Source organism: Cherax quadricarinatus, chromosome 79 (genome assembly GCF_038502225.1).
Source record: "Cherax quadricarinatus isolate ZL_2023a chromosome 79, ASM3850222v1, whole genome shotgun sequence".
Taxonomy (NCBI): Eukaryota; Metazoa; Arthropoda; class Malacostraca; order Decapoda; family Parastacidae; genus Cherax; species Cherax quadricarinatus.
The window spans coordinates 15,844,696-15,862,868 of NC_091370.1; the positions used below are offsets into that span (position 1 = coordinate 15,844,696).

General features: G+C 41.0%; 1 protein-coding gene across 4 annotated transcripts in view; it reads right to left on the bottom strand.

The window, feature by feature from the left end:
* Positions 1–18,173, bottom strand: part of Cht10 (Chitinase 10) — a 230,269-nt gene that overhangs the window by 21,426 nt on the left and 190,670 nt on the right. For all 4 annotated transcript variants that reach the window (XM_070101974.1, XM_070101973.1, XM_053797031.2 and 1 more), the window contains 2 exons: positions 16,587–16,752; positions 6,428–6,651 (listed from right to left, as the gene is read on the bottom strand). In XM_070101974.1, the coding sequence (XP_069958075.1) occupies positions 6,428–6,651; positions 16,587–16,752 (390 nt within the window). The remainder of the gene's footprint in view (positions 1–6,427; positions 6,652–16,586; positions 16,753–18,173) is intronic.

Consider the following 18,173-nt stretch of genomic DNA (forward strand, 5'->3'; position numbering starts at 1 on the left):
AGAGAGTTCCGGGGGTCAACGCCCCCGCGGCCCGGTCTGTGACCAGGCCTCCTGGTGGATCAGAGCCTGATCAACCAAGCTGTTACTGCTGGCTGCACGCAAACCAACGTACGAGCCACAGCCCGGCTGATCAGGAACCGACTTTAGGTGCCTGTCCAGTGCCAGCTTGAAGACTGCCAGGGGTCTGTTGGTAATCCCCCTTATGTATGCTGGGAGGCAGTTGAACAGTCTCGGGCCCCTGACACTTATTGTATGGTCTCTTAACGTGCTAGTGACACCCCTGCTTTTCATTGGGGGGATGTTGCATCGTCTGCCAAGTCTTTTGCTTTCGTAGCGAGTGATTTTCGTGTGCAAGTTCGGTACTAGTCCCTCTAGGATTTTCCAGGTGTATATAATCATGTATCTCTCCCGCCTGCGTTCCAGGGAATACAGGTTCAGGAACCTCAAGCGCTCCCAGTAATTGAGGTGTTTTATCTCCGTTATGCGCGCCGTGAAGGTTCTCTGTACATTTTCTAGGTCAGCAATTTCACCTGCCTTGAAAGGTGCTGTTAGTGTGCAGCAATATTCCAGCCTAGATAGAACAAGTGACCTGAAGAGTGTCATCATGGGCTTGGCATCCCTCGTTTTGAAGGTTCTCATTATCCATCCTGTCATTTTTCTAGCAGATGTGATTGATACAATGTTATGGTCCTTGAAGGTGAGATCCTCCAACATGATCACTCCCAGGTCTTTGACATTGGTGTTTCGCTCTATTTTGTGGCCAGAATTTGTTTTGTACTCTGATGAAGATTTAATTTCCTCATGTTTACCATATCTGAGTAATTGAAATTTCTCATCGTTGAACTTCATATTGTTTTCTGCAGCCCACTGAAAGATTTGGTTGATGTCCGCCTGGAGCCTTGCAGTGTCTGCAATGGAAGACACTGTCATGCAGATTCGGGTGTCATCTGCAAAGGAAGACAGTGCTGTGGCTGACATCCTTGTCTATGTCAGATATGAGGATGAGGAACAAGATGGGAGCGAGTACTGTGCCTTGTGGAACAGAGCTTTACACCGTGCCTGCCTCGGACTTTACTCTGTTGACTACTACTCTCTGTGTTCTGTTAGTGAGGAAATTATAGATCCATCGACCGACTTTTCCTGTTATTCCTTTAGCACACATTTTGTGCGCTATTACGCCATGGTCACACTTGTCGAAGGCTTTTGCAAAGTCTGTATATATTACATCTGCATTCTTTTTGTCTTCTAGTGCATCTAGGACCTTGTCGTAGTGATCCAATAGTTGAGACAGACAGGAGCGACCTGTTCTAAACCCATGTTGCCCTGGGTTGTGTAACTGATGAGTTTCTAGATGGGTGGTGATCTTGCTTCTTAGGACTCTTTCAAAGATTTTTATGATATGGGATGTTAGTGCTATCGGTCTGTAGTTCTTTGCTGTTACTTTACTGCCCCCTCTGTGGAGTGGGGCTATGTCTGTTGTTTTTAGTAACTGTGGGATGACCCCCGTGTCCATGCTCCCTCTCCATAGGATGGTAAAGGCTCGTGATAGGGGCTTCTTGCAGTTCTTGATGAACACAGAGTTCCATGAGTCTGGCCCTGGGGCAGAGTGCATGGGCATGTCATTTATCGCCTGTTCGAAGTCATTTGGCGTCAGGATAACATCAGATAGGCTTGTGTTAACCAAATTCTGTGGCTCTCTCATAAAAAATTCATTTTGATCTTCGACTCTCAGTCTGATTAGTGGCTTGCTAAAAACTGAGTCATATTGGGACTTGAGTAGCTCACTCATTTCCTTGCTGTCATCTGTGTAGGACCCATCTTGTTTAAGTAAGGGCCCAATACTGGACGTTGTTCTCGACTTTGATTTGGCATAGGAGAAGAAATACTTTGGGTTTCTTTCGATTTAATTTATGGCTTTTAGTTCTTCCCGCGATTCCTGACTCCTATAAGATTCCTTTAGCTTAAGTTCGATGTTTGCTATTTCTCTGACCAGTGTCTCCCTACGCATTTCAGATAGATTGACCTCTTTTAGCCGCTCTGTTATTCTTTTCCGTCGCCTGTAAAGGGAGCGCCTGTCTCTTTCTGTTTTACATCTACTCCTCCTTTTTCTTAGAGGAATAAGTCTTGTGCATACATCGAGTGCCACCAAGTTAATCTGTTCTAGGCATAAGTTGGGGTCTGTGTTGCTTAGTATATCTTCCCAGCTTATATCAGTTAGGACTTGGTTTACTTGGTCCCACTTTATGTTTTTGTTATTGAAGTTGAATTTGGTGAATGCTCCCTCGTGACTAATCTCATTTTGTCGGTCTGGGGCTCCGCGCATACATGTCTGAACCTCAATTATGTTGTGATCTGAGTATATTGTTTTTGATATGGTGACATTTCTTATCAGATCATCATTGTTAGTGAAGATGAGGTCTAGTGTATTCTCCAGTCTAGTAGGCTCTATTATTTGCTGGATTAAATTGAATTTTGTGCAGAGATTTAAAAGCTCGTGTGAGTGTGAGTTTTCATCAGAGCTGCCTCCTGGTGTTATTACTGCAACAATATTATTTGCTATATTCCTCCATTTTAGGTGCCTTAAGTTGAAATCCCCCAGGAGCAAGATGTTGGGTGCAGGAGCTGGAAGATTTTCCAGACAGTGGTCAATTTTTAACAGCTGTTCCTGGAATTGCTGGGATGTTGCATCCGGAGGCTTGTAGACTACCACAATGACTAGGTTTTGGTTCTCGATCTTTACTGCTAAAACTTCCACTACATCATTTGAGGCATTAAGCAGTTCTGTGCAAACAAGTGACTCTGCAATGTACAGGCCAACCCCGTCCCTTTTGCCTGTTCACTCTGTCACATCTGTATAGGTTGTAACCTGGGATCCATATTTTGTTGTCCAAGCGATCCTTTATGTGGGTCTCAGTGAAAGCCGCGAACATTGCCTTTGCCTCTGCAAGCAGTCCACGGATGAAAGGTATTTTGTTGTTTGTTGCTGGCTTTAGACCCTGTATATTTGCAAAGAAGAATGTCATCGGACTGGTGGTATTGTTGGTACTGGGGGGAGGATTTTTTTTCCGGCATTAGTATCTGTATCTGTTGGTTTGGAGTGGAGGCCATCGACTGTGGTTCCACTCCAGGAATGACTGGATTTGGTGTACAATTTCTGCCATTTCCTGCCAGTTTTTTTTCCTTCCTGGCACTAAAAACCTCTCCCTCTTGAGTGGCTGTGGCTACCCAGGTTTTCCCATGGCCTGGATGTTTTGTATCTTTTTGTCCCCTTTAGATGGTGTGCCTGGGAATTTAAGTTATAGCACAGTCTTTCCTGTACTGAAGAGGTACACATTTCAGGGTGAAAAAGCTTACAGGAAGGGAGTTTGCATTTTCCTGTTGTCATATGGGCATGGCATTTTCTAGGGTGGTCATAGTTGCACGTCCCATCTGTTTTTCCAGATTTCCCATGTCTGCAGATACCAAGTGCATAGTATGTGCACAGGCTTGGTTTCCGTTTGCCTTGGGTTTCTGTGACTGTATTCCCTGTTGGTGCATGTTTACCTGTCTTATTCCTATCTTCCCTAGCACCAACAATGGAGCTCCCACCAGTTGTTTTTGGTAATATATCCTCACTATTGCTAGTGGAGTCCTCTTGTTTGCTATTTCCTGTTGTATTTCTAGTTTGCAATATTGGTTTTATCTTATCTTTGACTACACTTGTTTCCCCACTACGGCTCCTGTCCCCTATGAGGTCATTTATATGCATTCCTTCCTGCGTATAATTCCCGACTACCTGGATAAAATCTCCAGCTTCACCATTACTGTCTCCCAGGACAGCACCTCCAGCTTCACCTTTACTGTCTCCCAGGACAGCACCTCCAGCTTCACCATTACTGTCTTCCAGGACAGCATCTCCAGCTTCACCATTACTGTCTCCCAGGACAGCACTATCAGCCCCACATTTACTGACTACCAGGACATCACCTCCAGCCTTACAGTTTCTGACTACATGGCCAGTATCAAGGGCAGTACCATTCAGCCCAGACTTTTTATGTTCCCATCTGTTGTAGAAAGCTTCCAGGTTGTCTATGAAAGCAGCTTTGATGTTATCCTCTTTTATAATACCCTTGTGATTTTAGTCCACAGATTTATCTCCTTTGAGCATACCCAAAAACACTTCCCTGTTTTAATACTGCTTGTAGCTAGTTCTTGGATATCTGCACAAGGGGCGTGACACCAATTTCCACAAAAATGACAATTTATCCATGTGGAAGCCCGTTTGTTTGATTTATTGCAGACCACACACAGCTTCATAATGATTTGAATGGTTGATTTACTGTAATTCTACTAGCAACCTCTTGAATACTCTATTAATAACCTCCTTAAATAAAGCTCTAGCTATCTGTATTTCTATTTCTAACTGTACTTGTATATCAGGACAGCTTACTGGAGTACGCTCCTGGAGTTTGTTTTATATTTATTGTTTGTGTTTATAAGGGCGCCTACAACCCCATCCGTTTACAGTCTGCTTTATTGTCCAATGAATCCGTTTGAAACCGGTCAAGGGTTCGGACCAGTCGAGGGTTCGGTCCAGTCGAGGGTTCGGAGCCAGTCTGATCTGATCAGTGGGTCACTTATTTAAAGCATACTGGTTTTTGATTTGGGCTAACACATGAAGGATCTACTGGAAAATTCTACCCGAGTAATATGTGATTTGATTGATACAAAAGTATAACTTGCGTGTTGAAGATCCAGTGACTGCTGGCAACTCCTACAGTGACGAACGGTCGAGCCTCAACCCTTGTTTATCAATCGCTGTATCTAGCTTTTCTAGTTTTTCTTTTTGGCCTCCACCACAATAAATGCTATATTATCACTATAGTTGACTGGTGGAAATTTTGGAGGAAGGACGCTTTTTCTGTAGTAATAATTGCTTCTCGTTGTGTATATTGCGACCACTGGTAACTACAGGTTATATGAAATTCACAGTATACGTCTGGTATTTCAAGAAAAAAGAAACTAATGAAAGTCACTCCACTCCAATAAGTACCATTATAATACTGGTTAGTTGCTACTACAACACTGTATTCTGCTATTCACTGGTATTACTAGATTATATGCGAGTACACTAGCAGGCCAGGAAGATTATTAAAACAGCTGACCTGTGGTAAGTTTCTGGCGACTTCTGGCACCTGCCTCTATAGGCTTATCACTTCATTTACAAATTCACCTGTTTTCAAATGATACTTTAGCCTTTATCATCTATATACTAGGGAGCCAGTGTAGTATACACTATAACACTATGTATACACAATGTTATCAGGGAGACTTTCTTTCCTCTGACAAGAAAAGTTCAATTATTATTATTTTTTTCACACGGCACCCAGGCCTATGATTCCCCTCTGGCAGTAAACTCTGCTAGGTAGTGCACACTAATTCTCCTTTTTTGACTCAGTATATAATGTTTTCCGCCCAAGATTGGTTCCAGGCGCTAGTGGTTCCTTCGACCTCACAATCTTATCCATATCTATCCGAGACCAGTATGGATTGGATAGCACCCACAAGTACGGTGCTACTAATTAATTGTGGACTGTATGATTATATTAGTGTAACTGAATAAAGGGGGGGGGTGTAGGTTACACATGGATATATCCATCAAGGAAAAACACTTGTACATAATCCCATCACTTACCAGATATTCCCTGGTGATCACTTGATGTGGCTGGATCACCCTTAACCTATCCAATTAAAACATACCTAACTGGCCAGTATCAGTCTGTTATAACTAGAAGGGTTACTTAACTGGGGGTGATTGATGCTCCTTATTTCCTCCATTCACCATCTCATTTTGATGTCCCGCTACACCGACACTGTTCTTATTCCAGCAGGACAAGGTATTCGTTGGTTTGTCCCGGTTTAGAAGTCGTGATTCCATAAAACTTCACTATCCTCTGTACGAGAATCACGCGTTCACTCGGAGCAGGGGGATCTATTTCACATCTCGCATTCTCTTAACTTAATGTTATTATCACTCATTACATTACCATTCACAAGACGATTTAACGTCTCATAATTATTATACACAAAATTCTCCCTCGACCCTCTCTTTCACTCCAGACCCATGAGAAGTACTGTACATCTAATCCATGAAGGAGTATCTTCAAGATGTCAGTTAAACCAGGCTATGATGAATATGTAAGGCTGCGGGCCACCAACAGCAACAGCTGGTTGACCAGGCAAGCACTAGACAAGCCTGGCCTATGGCCAGGTTCCAGGAGTAGAAAAGCTCTTGGAATTCATCAAAGGTAAAGGTATGCCATGCATAATTAATGGCTTTCTTTTGTGCCTACTATTTACTGATTCAGGTACGTATTTACAATATTTGTATGACTTAGAGAAATTTATCATTATCATCATTATCCTTCATTGTCCAAAGAACACTTACCTTAGCCCACATAAGACCATAACCACAATTACGTTCATGTAACTTGCCATGAACACACTCTAAGTATTTGGTACAGTCTGTTGGGTGAGCTAGCAAGGCACCAGGTTGACACTCCTGTCTTTCAGCCACAGCGACTGGTAGAACAGAGGGCACAACATGTGAAATGTCTGGGGGTCCTGAGGGCATTGGGACCAGTCCTGTAGCCTCACTCAGTGACTGATCACCTGAGGGAGAAATATAGAATGAGTGAGCTTTTCTTATTCATTATCAACTTCCTCTCATCTTGCCCAAAATGCTCTGCATGATTATGGGTTTTCTGCATGCACAACTAAGTGTCACCCATCTCTGTACAAACATTGTATCATGCTGAAATAAAATATTATTATTATTACTATTATATGCAATGTTGAAGAAGTATGTACACATTAACCCTTTCACTGTCCATACCTCTGAAATTAATATTGCTCTCAGTGTCCACGTTTAAAAAAAAATTATTCTGAAATGGCTGAGAATCTTTTTCCGAAGATAATGACACCAAAAGCATCAAATCTGATGGAAAACTCATGGAATTACACAGGCACAAAGTTAGTGATTTTGACCAATTCTTAGCTATTTCTCTAGTATGCCTTCTGTTCTACTGACTGACTACAAAAAAACACCCATTCAACTGTTACAACTATCCTATAAAGCACACAGAGGACAGTAATTTGGCCAATTTTACACAAAATTAAAAGATACCAATTTAAAAATAGAGTGCAAAATATATAAAGCAGACATTCCTAGCACTAAAACATTTCCTTTGTTTATTAATCACATCCTGAGGCCTCTCTTATATTACACTTGCCTTCCATTTTGAATTTAGAATAAAAAAAAATTACTCAATTTCTTGGAAAATAAAATACAGTGGACCCCCGCTTAACGATCACCTCCCAATGCGACCAATTATGTAAGTGTATTTATGTCAGTGCGTTTGTACGCGTATGTTTGGGGGAAAATTCGGTATTAATTACGTGTTTTGGGGGCGTGTCATACTCCGTGCCCCGCGCGGCCAGCTTCCCGTTCTTTAGTTCCAACCAATCACAAGCCTTCCCTGAGTCTCTTCAGCTAAGTACAGTTCGCTTCTGCCGCCTTCCCATTGGTTGAGAGATCAAAATATAAACACTGGTGGCTTGGCTCCGCCCACACACGCATTTTTCCCTCCACCCTTACTAATCTACTCTTGGATTATACATTCTACAATGTCGGTAAGTACTGATTGTTGTGTTTAGTGCTTACATGAATAGTTTAGGCATATTTTGATATATACCTAAAGTCCGTGTGAAGCATAATATGAGTGTAGCATGCAGTTGAAAAAAGTGCAAGCATTTTATACTGAATTATTTCGGTCTTGCCCGAGTTTCCGGGAATGTCCAATTTTAGTCAAATAAATATTTATAAAAAAATTTCAATTGCATATATGAACTCTGTAGTGGTCTGGATCTATACAGGAGGTTTCTATTGTCCTTCCAGATCAATGAGAAGTTGTTTTATGGGGAGCAGTCCACCAGCAGGTCGAGGTATGTCTGCGTTTCTGAAGAGAGTGACTCAGAAGCAGAGGTAGATGAACCAGAATTGCTGGATAGTGGTGATGAATACTTGCCACCGGATGCACAGGTGTCAAGTGATGATGAGGAGGAAGAAAGGCCAGCCAAAAAACAGAAATTAGTGAAGAAAAAGTAAGGTATTACGATTGCAACTATTGCAGCCACTCGAAGAAATTGGTCACATCCTCATTCCAGTGTTCTGTATGCAAAGTAAATCTGGATAAAGAGTGATAGAAATTGCTTCAGCGACTACCATACCATCAATTAGCAATATAGAATAATTGGTCATCCAAATGAATCTCAGGAATATAGGGATTGAAAGTTGCATCCCTTTGCAATTTGTCATTGTTGAGATTTGCTTCCTTTTTATATTTTTGTAACAATTAAAAAATGTTTTGATTCAAGTTCCATTTATGTTTTTTATATTGTCTGTTTGTATATTAAATTTAAAAAATTGTTTTGGTGTGTTTTATTAACAATTGCAAGTTTGCAACATAAAATTTTTTAATCCCTTTGTCGGGCCCAGCCGAATATTTTCGGTCTTCGGAGATTAGCAATTGCTCGAAAACTAACCATCAGAAATCAATTTATATGGGATCAGTGACCTTGTATTGAGTTACTCTATCCACCATAGGGAGTTCAGTTCGAATTTCAAATTTTCGGACCCCTTGCACGATAAAGGGTTAACGATCACCTCCCAATGCGACCAATTATGTAAGTGTATTTATGTCAGTGCGTTTGTACGCGTATGTTTGGGGGTCTGAAATGGACTAATCTACTTCACAATATTCCTTATGGGAACAAATTTGGTCAGTACTGGCACTTGAACATACTTCTGGAATGAAAAAATATCGTTAACCGGGGGTCCACTGTATAACAGGGAATGTTTGGTCATGGTTTACAGCTTTCCAATAATTGAATTAGGACTATTACAAACTCATAAAACAGATTGGGGGTGTATGGGGGCCTTACCCATCTTCAGGAAAATGAGCAAAAACATATTTTTGCTGCTTTGAGCCCAATTTCAAGCTATACTTTCATTCTTGAAACCAACGAAAGTCATCTCTATTTCAGTAGTACTTCTTCCATTTTATAGTTTCATTGCCGGCTTCTAGTTAAGGTAGGGTAAGTCAAGCTCCCGTTTTTCCTGCCTTTTTTCCCCCTCCCTGAAAGTGATAGTTTGACTGCCGGCTGCTTGTTAAGGTAGGGTCAGTCTAGCTCCCGCTGTCCCTTCCCCTCCCTCTTCCTCCCCCCCCCGAAAGGTGACGTGTGGGGCTCTGGTCAAACAGTAAATCACTCGACTCACAGCTCCCAACACTACTGTAAGTACATGCCTGCCTTGTATTCTAGTGGATTTATTGGTTAAAAGCTTCACTTTTGACCAATAATAAACTTAGTCCTTTCAGTCTTGCTCTAGGTTGACTGTTGTAATAATCACCACGTCTTTTGAGTATTGTACTTGCCATGGAGAGTGATTATTTAAGCAGTGGGTAACCTGTCTATCTTTTCAGCTTGGATGACAGTGAGGGTCACCTGTCAATCAACGAGAAGAACAGGAGACGGACTAACGTCCTGGAGACGTCCCATTTTGGATTTAATTACCTGTGCACCTGTATGAAATTGCAGGACGTAACCCCACATCATTGCAGCGGTAAAGAACCTGCTTTCCTGCCATCGGGATAATACTCAAGGCTCTATCTACTGTGAAGAACTAGCCAGTGGGTCGTAACCAACACCTGCGACCCCCCCCCATCATCAGCAACGGCTACGATTTCAACAACACAGTGTCACCAACACCAGACACCCCTATACCTATTAGCGTTGAATTCAGTTATCATTTATATTTTTCATTTTTTTTAATGTAGGATTAATATTTCATATTTAAGTGTTTTATATTTTATATTTTCTATATAATAAAGTGTTTATGTTTGTCTGTTATTATTTCTTTTTCTATTCACTAATTTTCCTGAGGAGGAGCCAGCCTTGGTAATACTGTCTGAAGTTGTTACAGGGCTGAGTAAGCCTTCACAAGTGGCGACCTTGCCAGGATCAACTCTACTGAATCAAGATTCAACTCCATCTCGAATCTACCATTGGAACTTCAACGCCGCATACCACAGACGGTTACCACCAGCCATGAGTAATCATTCTCTATGGTAGGACTACGGTACAGGTATTTAAAAGATTTGGTGATTGTTATAGTCTCAATTTATTGTAAGTCAAGTCAGGCAGGATATAATATTTAATTCTGCCACTTTTTTATGTAAGCTTGAAACACTTTGGAGGATTAGACTCTAGGGACCCGAGATTTTCCAGTGACAACTTGTTTCATTGAGCTCTTTATTATATCAAGGGAACTGTCATAGGACACTCTTGATTTGTTGGTGAGAAGATTGGATGGTCAAGGGACCCCATTCTACTTACTGTTTGCTCGGAGCCGGCATAGAACCCTTCGTTTTCGTTAATACATATTGTTTAATTGAAGCAGGGATCGAGCCCTCTGGTTTATTTACAGTTTGAGCGGAGCAGGAATTGAACCCTCCGTTTTCTTTAATACCCGTTTCATTTCCCCTGATAGTTTAAGTTATTCTTGCAAGCATGGAGGAATACCAGTTTTGGATGAACGCTGGAAGTAAGTTAGGAATAACAGGGAAAAATTTAGAATCTTTCATTAGTGCTAAGATCCAGGAAAGACTTGAAAGAGAGAGAATTGAGAGAGAAGAAAGACAGTTAGAAAGGGAAAGAGAAGAAGAAAAGGAGAGAGAGAGAATCGAAAGAGAAGAGAAAAAGGAGAAAGAGAACCTTGAAAGACAGGAGAAAAAGGAGAGAGAGAGAATTGAGAGAGAAATCCAAGAAAGACAGTTAGAAAGAGAGCGAGAAGACCAAAAAGAGCGTGATAGACTTGATCGTGAGGAAAGAGCTAGGGAACGTGAGGAACAAGCTAAGATACGTGAGGAACAAGCTAAGATACGTGAGGAACAGGTTAAATTAAGAGAACTTGAGGAAAGAGCAAAGGATAGAGAAGTTGAGGAAAAAGCTAGAGAACGTGAGGAAAGAGCTAGAGAGCATGAGTTAATAGAGAGAGAAAAGGATCGCGAGCTCGAAAAATCTCGCCTTGAATTAGAGAATAAAAAGTTAACTTTTACACAACAACAATTAGAGGAAGGAGTAATGGAACAACGTGCAGTCAGTGCACATATTCCAACACCTAATTTACCTCCCTTCACAGAGGGGGAAGACATAACTTCATACATTATCAGGTTTGAAAATACCGCTACCCTCTGTGAATGGCCTGCTGACACCTGGGCTACCAGGTTAGGAATGTTATTTTCTGGTACAGCCTTAAATATCTATGCAACTTTGTCGCAGGATATCATATGTAATTATAACCTACTGAAGAAGGCAATCCTTAAAGCATATCAAAAAACCACTAATTCTTACAGGAAAGATTTCAGGTATGCCACCTTACAGCCTGGCCAGAACTTTCAACAGTTACAGGTAACACTCTTTCGTTTGTTCGACTTTTGGATAGAGAGTTCAGGAATTGATCACAGTTATGAATCTCTTCGAGACTTCATGGTTGCTGACCAGTTCCTGACAGCTCTTCCTCACCAGATACGAACATTCATTAGAGAACGTAACCTGATTAAAGCTGAGGAAGTTGCTGAGGCTGCTGACCTGTATGCTGAGGCTCACAATTCCTATAAAGACCTAAAGGGATCGAACCCTAAGGGCAAGGGTTCATCAGACCTGAAGAAATCAAAGCCTCTAGTGGAAAGTAAAATGACTTCTTTTATTCCTGTTTGTCATTTGTGTGGTGTTAAGGGACATAAACGTCCAGATTGTCCTTCTAAGAAGGTCCAAAAAGTTGGAAGATGTTTTAAAGACTGTAATGACCAAGCACCCTTCTGTTCAGGAACAGTTAATGGACTTAATGTATCTACCATTTTACGAGACACTGGATGCACATGTATAGTAATTTCTGATAAGCTGTTCCCTAATCTTAAAGAAACTCATTCCTCTGCTATACTTTCAGACTACTTGGGCCGTACAGACACTTTTCCTACCATCCGTTGTTACATTAGGTCTAAATGGTTCACAGGTTGGTCTGAAGCCGTACTAGCTCCCATCACTTCTTGCTCCGTACTAATAGGTAATGTAAAAGGTGCCATTCTTCCTTCTGAGGTTGACCTCTCATCACCAAAGATGGACATAGGTGTTTCAGATCCTCTTCCTGTAGAGTCGGAGAAGCCCCTCGAAAGTTCAGATGAGACAATGTCTCGTGAGATTCATGTGGGATTAAAAACCAGTGATGCTACTCTCGAAAGCGAGGTAGTAGGATCACCGGTTCACTTGTTAGATGAAAGTGAAGATATCACCTCCGATACCATAAATGTCTTGACTAGGGCTCAGACCAAAGCCCATGCTTCCCCTACTGTCCATCCTTTGATTTTCCCTGACTTTAAGCCTTTAGACATATCGAAGGACTCCTTTGTCAATTTGCAACGTAATTGCCCTTCTCTTCAGAATTGCCATAATGCCGCTAAACAAAATCAAGTTATCCAAAGGAAAAACTTTTCATATAAATTTGAATATATAAAAGGTATCTTGCACAAGTCAGTATTCAAATTAAATTCAGATGAGACAGACTATTCCATCTTAGTTGTTCCAAGTCAATGCAGAGAGACTGTTCTTAAAATGGCTCATGACCTGCCAGTGGCCGGACATTTCTCGCATCGTAAAACTTTAAATAAAATTAGGGAAACCTATTTTTGGCCTAAAATGTCCTCAGATGTCACTACTTATTGTAGATCGTGTAAAGTTTGCCAACTGTCATCCTCCCGAGGTACCAGGCGAGTACCTATGGTCAAAATGCCTATCTTTACGGTACCGTTTGAAAGAGTAGCTATTGACATCGTTGGTCCTTTATCTCCACTTTCATCTGGGGGACATAGATATATATTAACATTAGTTGATTATGCTTCGAGTTTCCCTGAAGCCGTTCCCTTAAAGACCATAACTACTACAGAGGTGGCTGAAGCCCTTTTGTCCATCTTCTCCAGAGTGGGCATCCCTAGAGAAATTTTGTCTGACCGTGGGACACAATTCACATCTGACTTAATGCAACATCTCTACCAACTTCTAGGAGTGAAGCCTCTCTTCACCACACCCTATCATCCCAGCTGTAATGGGAGGATTGAGCGCCAGCATTCGATTCTCAAGTCCATTTTAAGGAAACTTTGCTCCCTTAAACCTAAGGAGTGGCATCGTTACCTACCCTGTGCTTTGTTTGCCATGAGGGAAGTTCCCAGTGACTCTTTGGGGTTTTCACCTTTTGAACTTCTCTATGGTAGACAGGCCAGAGGTCCACTGTCCATCCTTCATGACTTATGGACTAATGAGGAGGTAAATGCTGAGGTTCAGTCTTCTTACCAGTTTCTCCTTGACCTTAGATCCAAACTTGAGGAGACCTCTGACATAGTTTCGAAAAACCTAAGCTTGTCAATGGACCAGTACAAAACCTATTTTGATTCCAAAAGTCAGAGGAGAAGTTTTAAAGTAGGAGATGAAGTTCTTGTACTTTTGCCTATCAAGTCAAATAAATTATTAGTAGCATGGAAAGGTCCATATAAAGTATTAAAAATTTGTGGGAAAGTTGACTACCTCATAGAAGTCAAGGGGAAACCTAAGCTTTATCATATCAACATCCTTAAGAAATATTACCGAAGAAATTCGGTTAACTGCCTTAATAACTTTGACTTAGTTTTTCCACACGAACTTGATAAAACAACTGAAGAATGTAAAGTGTGCGTAATTGACACCTCTAACTTAGACTATGATGAAGAACTACATGACTTGGTGACTCTTGACCACTCGGATGCAACCAACATTAATATTAATGAATCTTTGGATGACCATAAGAGACATGAACTACTTGAACTACTTCAATGTGTGAGTAACTTTTCAGACGTCTTTACTGATATTCCAGGTGTTACCTCCACGGTAGTCCATAAGATTGACTTAGTGACGGACAATCCTATCAAACGAAAATTATACCCAGTTCCAGTTCACCTTAGGGATGCATTTGACCGAGAGGTAGACAAATTATTAAAACTAAAGATCATTGAACCTTCAGTATCTTCATATTGTTCACCAGTAGTCATGGTTAAGAAGGAGGATAATTCATATAGACTTGCTATTGACTTCAGAGGCCTTAATGCTATAACTCGGTGGGATGCTGAGCCTATGCCCTTAATAGATAGCGATCTACACAAATTTTATGACGCTTCCTTCTTTTCAGAGATTGATATTGCGCAGGCATATCATCAAGTAATGTTAGATCCTTCTTCTAAGCAGTACACCGCTTTTCCTACACACCAAGGACTGATGCAATATAGAACTATGCCCTTCGGTTTGGTAACTGCCTGTGCTACCTACGTGAGACTGATGAGAAAGGTCTTGGGTAATATGCCAAATGTTTCAGTTTATTTTGATAACATTTACGTAATGACATCTACGTGGGGCGAACATATCCAAACATTAACATCAGTTTTGCGTAGGTTACGCTCACATGGCCTCACTGCCAAGCCGAAGAAATGCTTCCTTGGGTATAACAAGATTAGATATCTTGGACTGATACTTTCTAATAACTCTCTGCAGCCTCTCCCCAGTAAGATCAAAGCTTTATTAGAATTTAAATTCCCCAAAACCAAGAAGCTCATGCGAAGCTTTCTTGGTTCTGTAAATTTTTATGCACGGTTTATCCCGAACCTTACTGATCTTACAGGCATCTTATCCGACTTCCTTAAAAAGTCTGTGAAGGAACCTCTTGAACTTTCCGACATAGCTCGGGAAAAGTTTAATGAGATTAAAAGTATCTTTTCGAAAGACCCTATACTTAAGATTCCAGATATTAATAAAACATTTTGTTTGAGAACTGATGCCTCCAATACTGGCTTAGGTGCGGTGTTACTACAATACCATGATGGTACTCCCTTCCCTGTATGCTTCCTAAGCCGGAAACTCCTTCCCGCAGAAACAAGATACTCCACAATAGAAAAGGAATGTTTAGCCCTTGTGTGGGGTATCTCCAAACTTAAATTTTATTTGCTGGGAAAAGAATTCATTTTAGAAACGGACCACAAACCTTTGATATACCTAGAAACTTTTAAGGGAACCAACAGTCGCCTCTTGAGGTGGACATTGGCACTCCAGGCTTTTAAGTTCCATATTGTGTATATCAATGGTTTATCCAATTATTTCTCTGACTGGTTAAGTCGTGACAGTCAGTAGAAGATTTGTTGCCTTACGCGACTTCCACATGTTAGAACTTTTTCCTCGCCTATTCTTCTTATACTCCTTGACTATAAGTCTTGGTATGGGGGAGTGTGAGGGAAAAGTTCAATAGATAGGAGTAGCGATATAGTAGTTTCATTGCCGGCTACTAGTTAAGGTAGTTTCATTGCCGGCTACTAGTTAAGGTAGGGCAAGCCGTTTTTCCTGCCCCCCCTCCCTGAAAGTGATAGTTTGACTGCCGGCTGCTTGTTAAGGTAGGGTCAGTCTAGCTCCCGCTATCCCTTCCCCTCCCTCTTCCCCCCCCCCCGAAAGGTGACGTGTGGGGCTCTGGTCAAACAGTAAATCACTCGACTCACAGCTCCCAACACTACTGTAAGTACATGCCTGCCTTGTATTCTAGTGGATTTATTGGTTAAAAGCTTCACTTTTGACCAATAATAAACTTAGTCCTTTCAGTCTTGCTCTAGGTTGACTGTTGTAATAATCACCACGTCTTTTGAGTATTGTACTTGCCATGGAGAGTGATTATTTAAGCAGTGGGTAACCTGTCTATCTTTTCAGCTTGGATGACAGTGAGGGTCACCTGTCAATCAACGAGAAGAACAGGAGACGGACTAACGTCCTGGAGACGTCCCATTTTGGATTTAATTACCTGTGCACCTGTATGAAATTGCAGGACGTAACCCCACATCATTGCAGCGGTAAAGAACCTGCTTTCCTGTCATCGGGATAATACTCAAGGCTCTATCTACTGTGAAGAACTAGCCAGTGGGTCGTAACCAACACCTGCGACCCCCCCCCCATCATCAGCAACAGCTACGATTTCAACAACACAGTGTCACCAACACCAGACACCCCTGTATATATTAGCGTTGAATTCAGTTATCATTTATATTTTTCATTTTTCATTTTATTTAATGTAGGATTAATATTTCATATTTAAGTGTTTTATATTTTATATTTTCTATATAATAAAGTGTTTATGTTTGTCTGTTATTATTTCTTTTTCTATTCACTAATTTTCCTGAGGAGGAGCCAGCCTTAGTAATACTGTCTGAAGTTGTTACAGGGCTGAGTAAGCCTTCACAGGAGAGAAATGGCAAACACAATAACTGCATCATCTCCTCACTCTCACCCCTTTTCCTTACCACCACCTTCACTATCATTATGTCATTTGTTGCTTCTGCTCCTATTACTACTACTACTACTAACTACCAATACTGCTGCTGCTACTAATTCTAACTGCCAATACTACTACTACAAAAAGCACCCTCACACACCTCCAAGTCTGGGGCACTGAGGATCAGGTTGAGGGTAGTTTCTGAGGACCCTGTTGATAGTCCTCAGAAGTGGGTGGTGTTCACAGCCACAGCGGTTCTTGAAGTCATCCAGGTCCAGTGCCCAGATCATGCCACCTCCCAGACCCATCTTTTTGATGAATTCAGACTGGGAAAGAAATGAGCCCCATTAATAAGACTCATTTTGCTTCAGTGATATGGTGCACAGACTAACATTCTTATTACAAACAAATGAAGTACTGCAAGCTCTCTTCTAAAGTTCCTCTATATAGTGCGATATTTTGTAAATGCAGTTGAAAAAGTGTACCCAAAATTGAACAGGACATGAAAAGGACTTCATAATATATGCTATTTAATTTTGGATGTACTTTTTCAATTTTACTATATAGAATAGCTTTAGAGAGCTTACTTGCACCATACAGGCCATGTGCACCTCATAAATATGTGAAGACATTGACTAAACATACCACAAAAACAAGTACACATGACATGATGTGCATTACACACACCAAGTACACAACATAGGTCATGTGGACTTCCAGCAAGCGTGCGTGAGCGTGTTAGATAGGAGTGAATGGAGACGAATGGTACTTGGGACCTGACGATCTGTTGGAGTGTGAGCAGGGTAATATTTAGTGAAGGGATTCAGGGAAACCGGTTATTTTCATATAGTCGGACTTGAGTCCTGGAAATGGGAAGTACAATGGCTGCACTTTAAAGGAGGGGTTTGGGATATTGGCAGTTTGGAGGGATATGTTGTGTATCTTTATATGTGTATGCTTCTAGACTGTTGTATTCTGAGCACCTCTGCAAAAACAGTGATAATGTGCGAGTGTGGTGAAAGTGTTGAATGATGATGAAAGTATTTTCTTTTTGGGGATTTTCTTTCTTTTTTGGGTCACCCTGCCTCGGTGGGAGACGGCCGACTTGTTGAAAAAAAAAAAAAAAAAATAATAAGTCTTATGATTAGTTTACCTAAATGCAATGTATAATTAGTGGCTTTCTTCTGTGCTTACATTTACTCAAACTTCTTCATATGGCTCATAAGAAATATAACATTTTAATTATTAATTTTAAGTACAGTGCCCATACTATGAGGGAGGGGTGGGGATACTGCCATTCTATTTGAAGAACAAAAAGTGGGTTGTATGTTGAGGTATCTAGCAAGAAAGAATTTTATCTATGAAAGAACAAAATGGGAATGTATTAGAATATAGTGGTAGTGATATTTTTAATGGGCATGAGGCATGGGTTTTGAATGTTGCAGTGAGAGGGATGCTAGAGGCTGAAGAGATGCCATGTTTGAGAGTGAAATGTGGTGTGAATGTCATGTAGAGAATTCTCATGTAGAGAACACAGTGTCTGCACTCTGAAGGAAGGGTGAGGTGTGGGTTTTCTTGCTAGCTCAGTTGAGGGGATTGTTAAGACTTTAAACTAGGATTAGTTAGAGGTATGGGTTTAGAAATGAAAAATAATGAGAATGGACATAATGACTTGGGCTTTGATATTATGAATCTTAATAATAACAGTCATGGAGTAACGCTGGGTAATGATAATTTCAGAAATTGT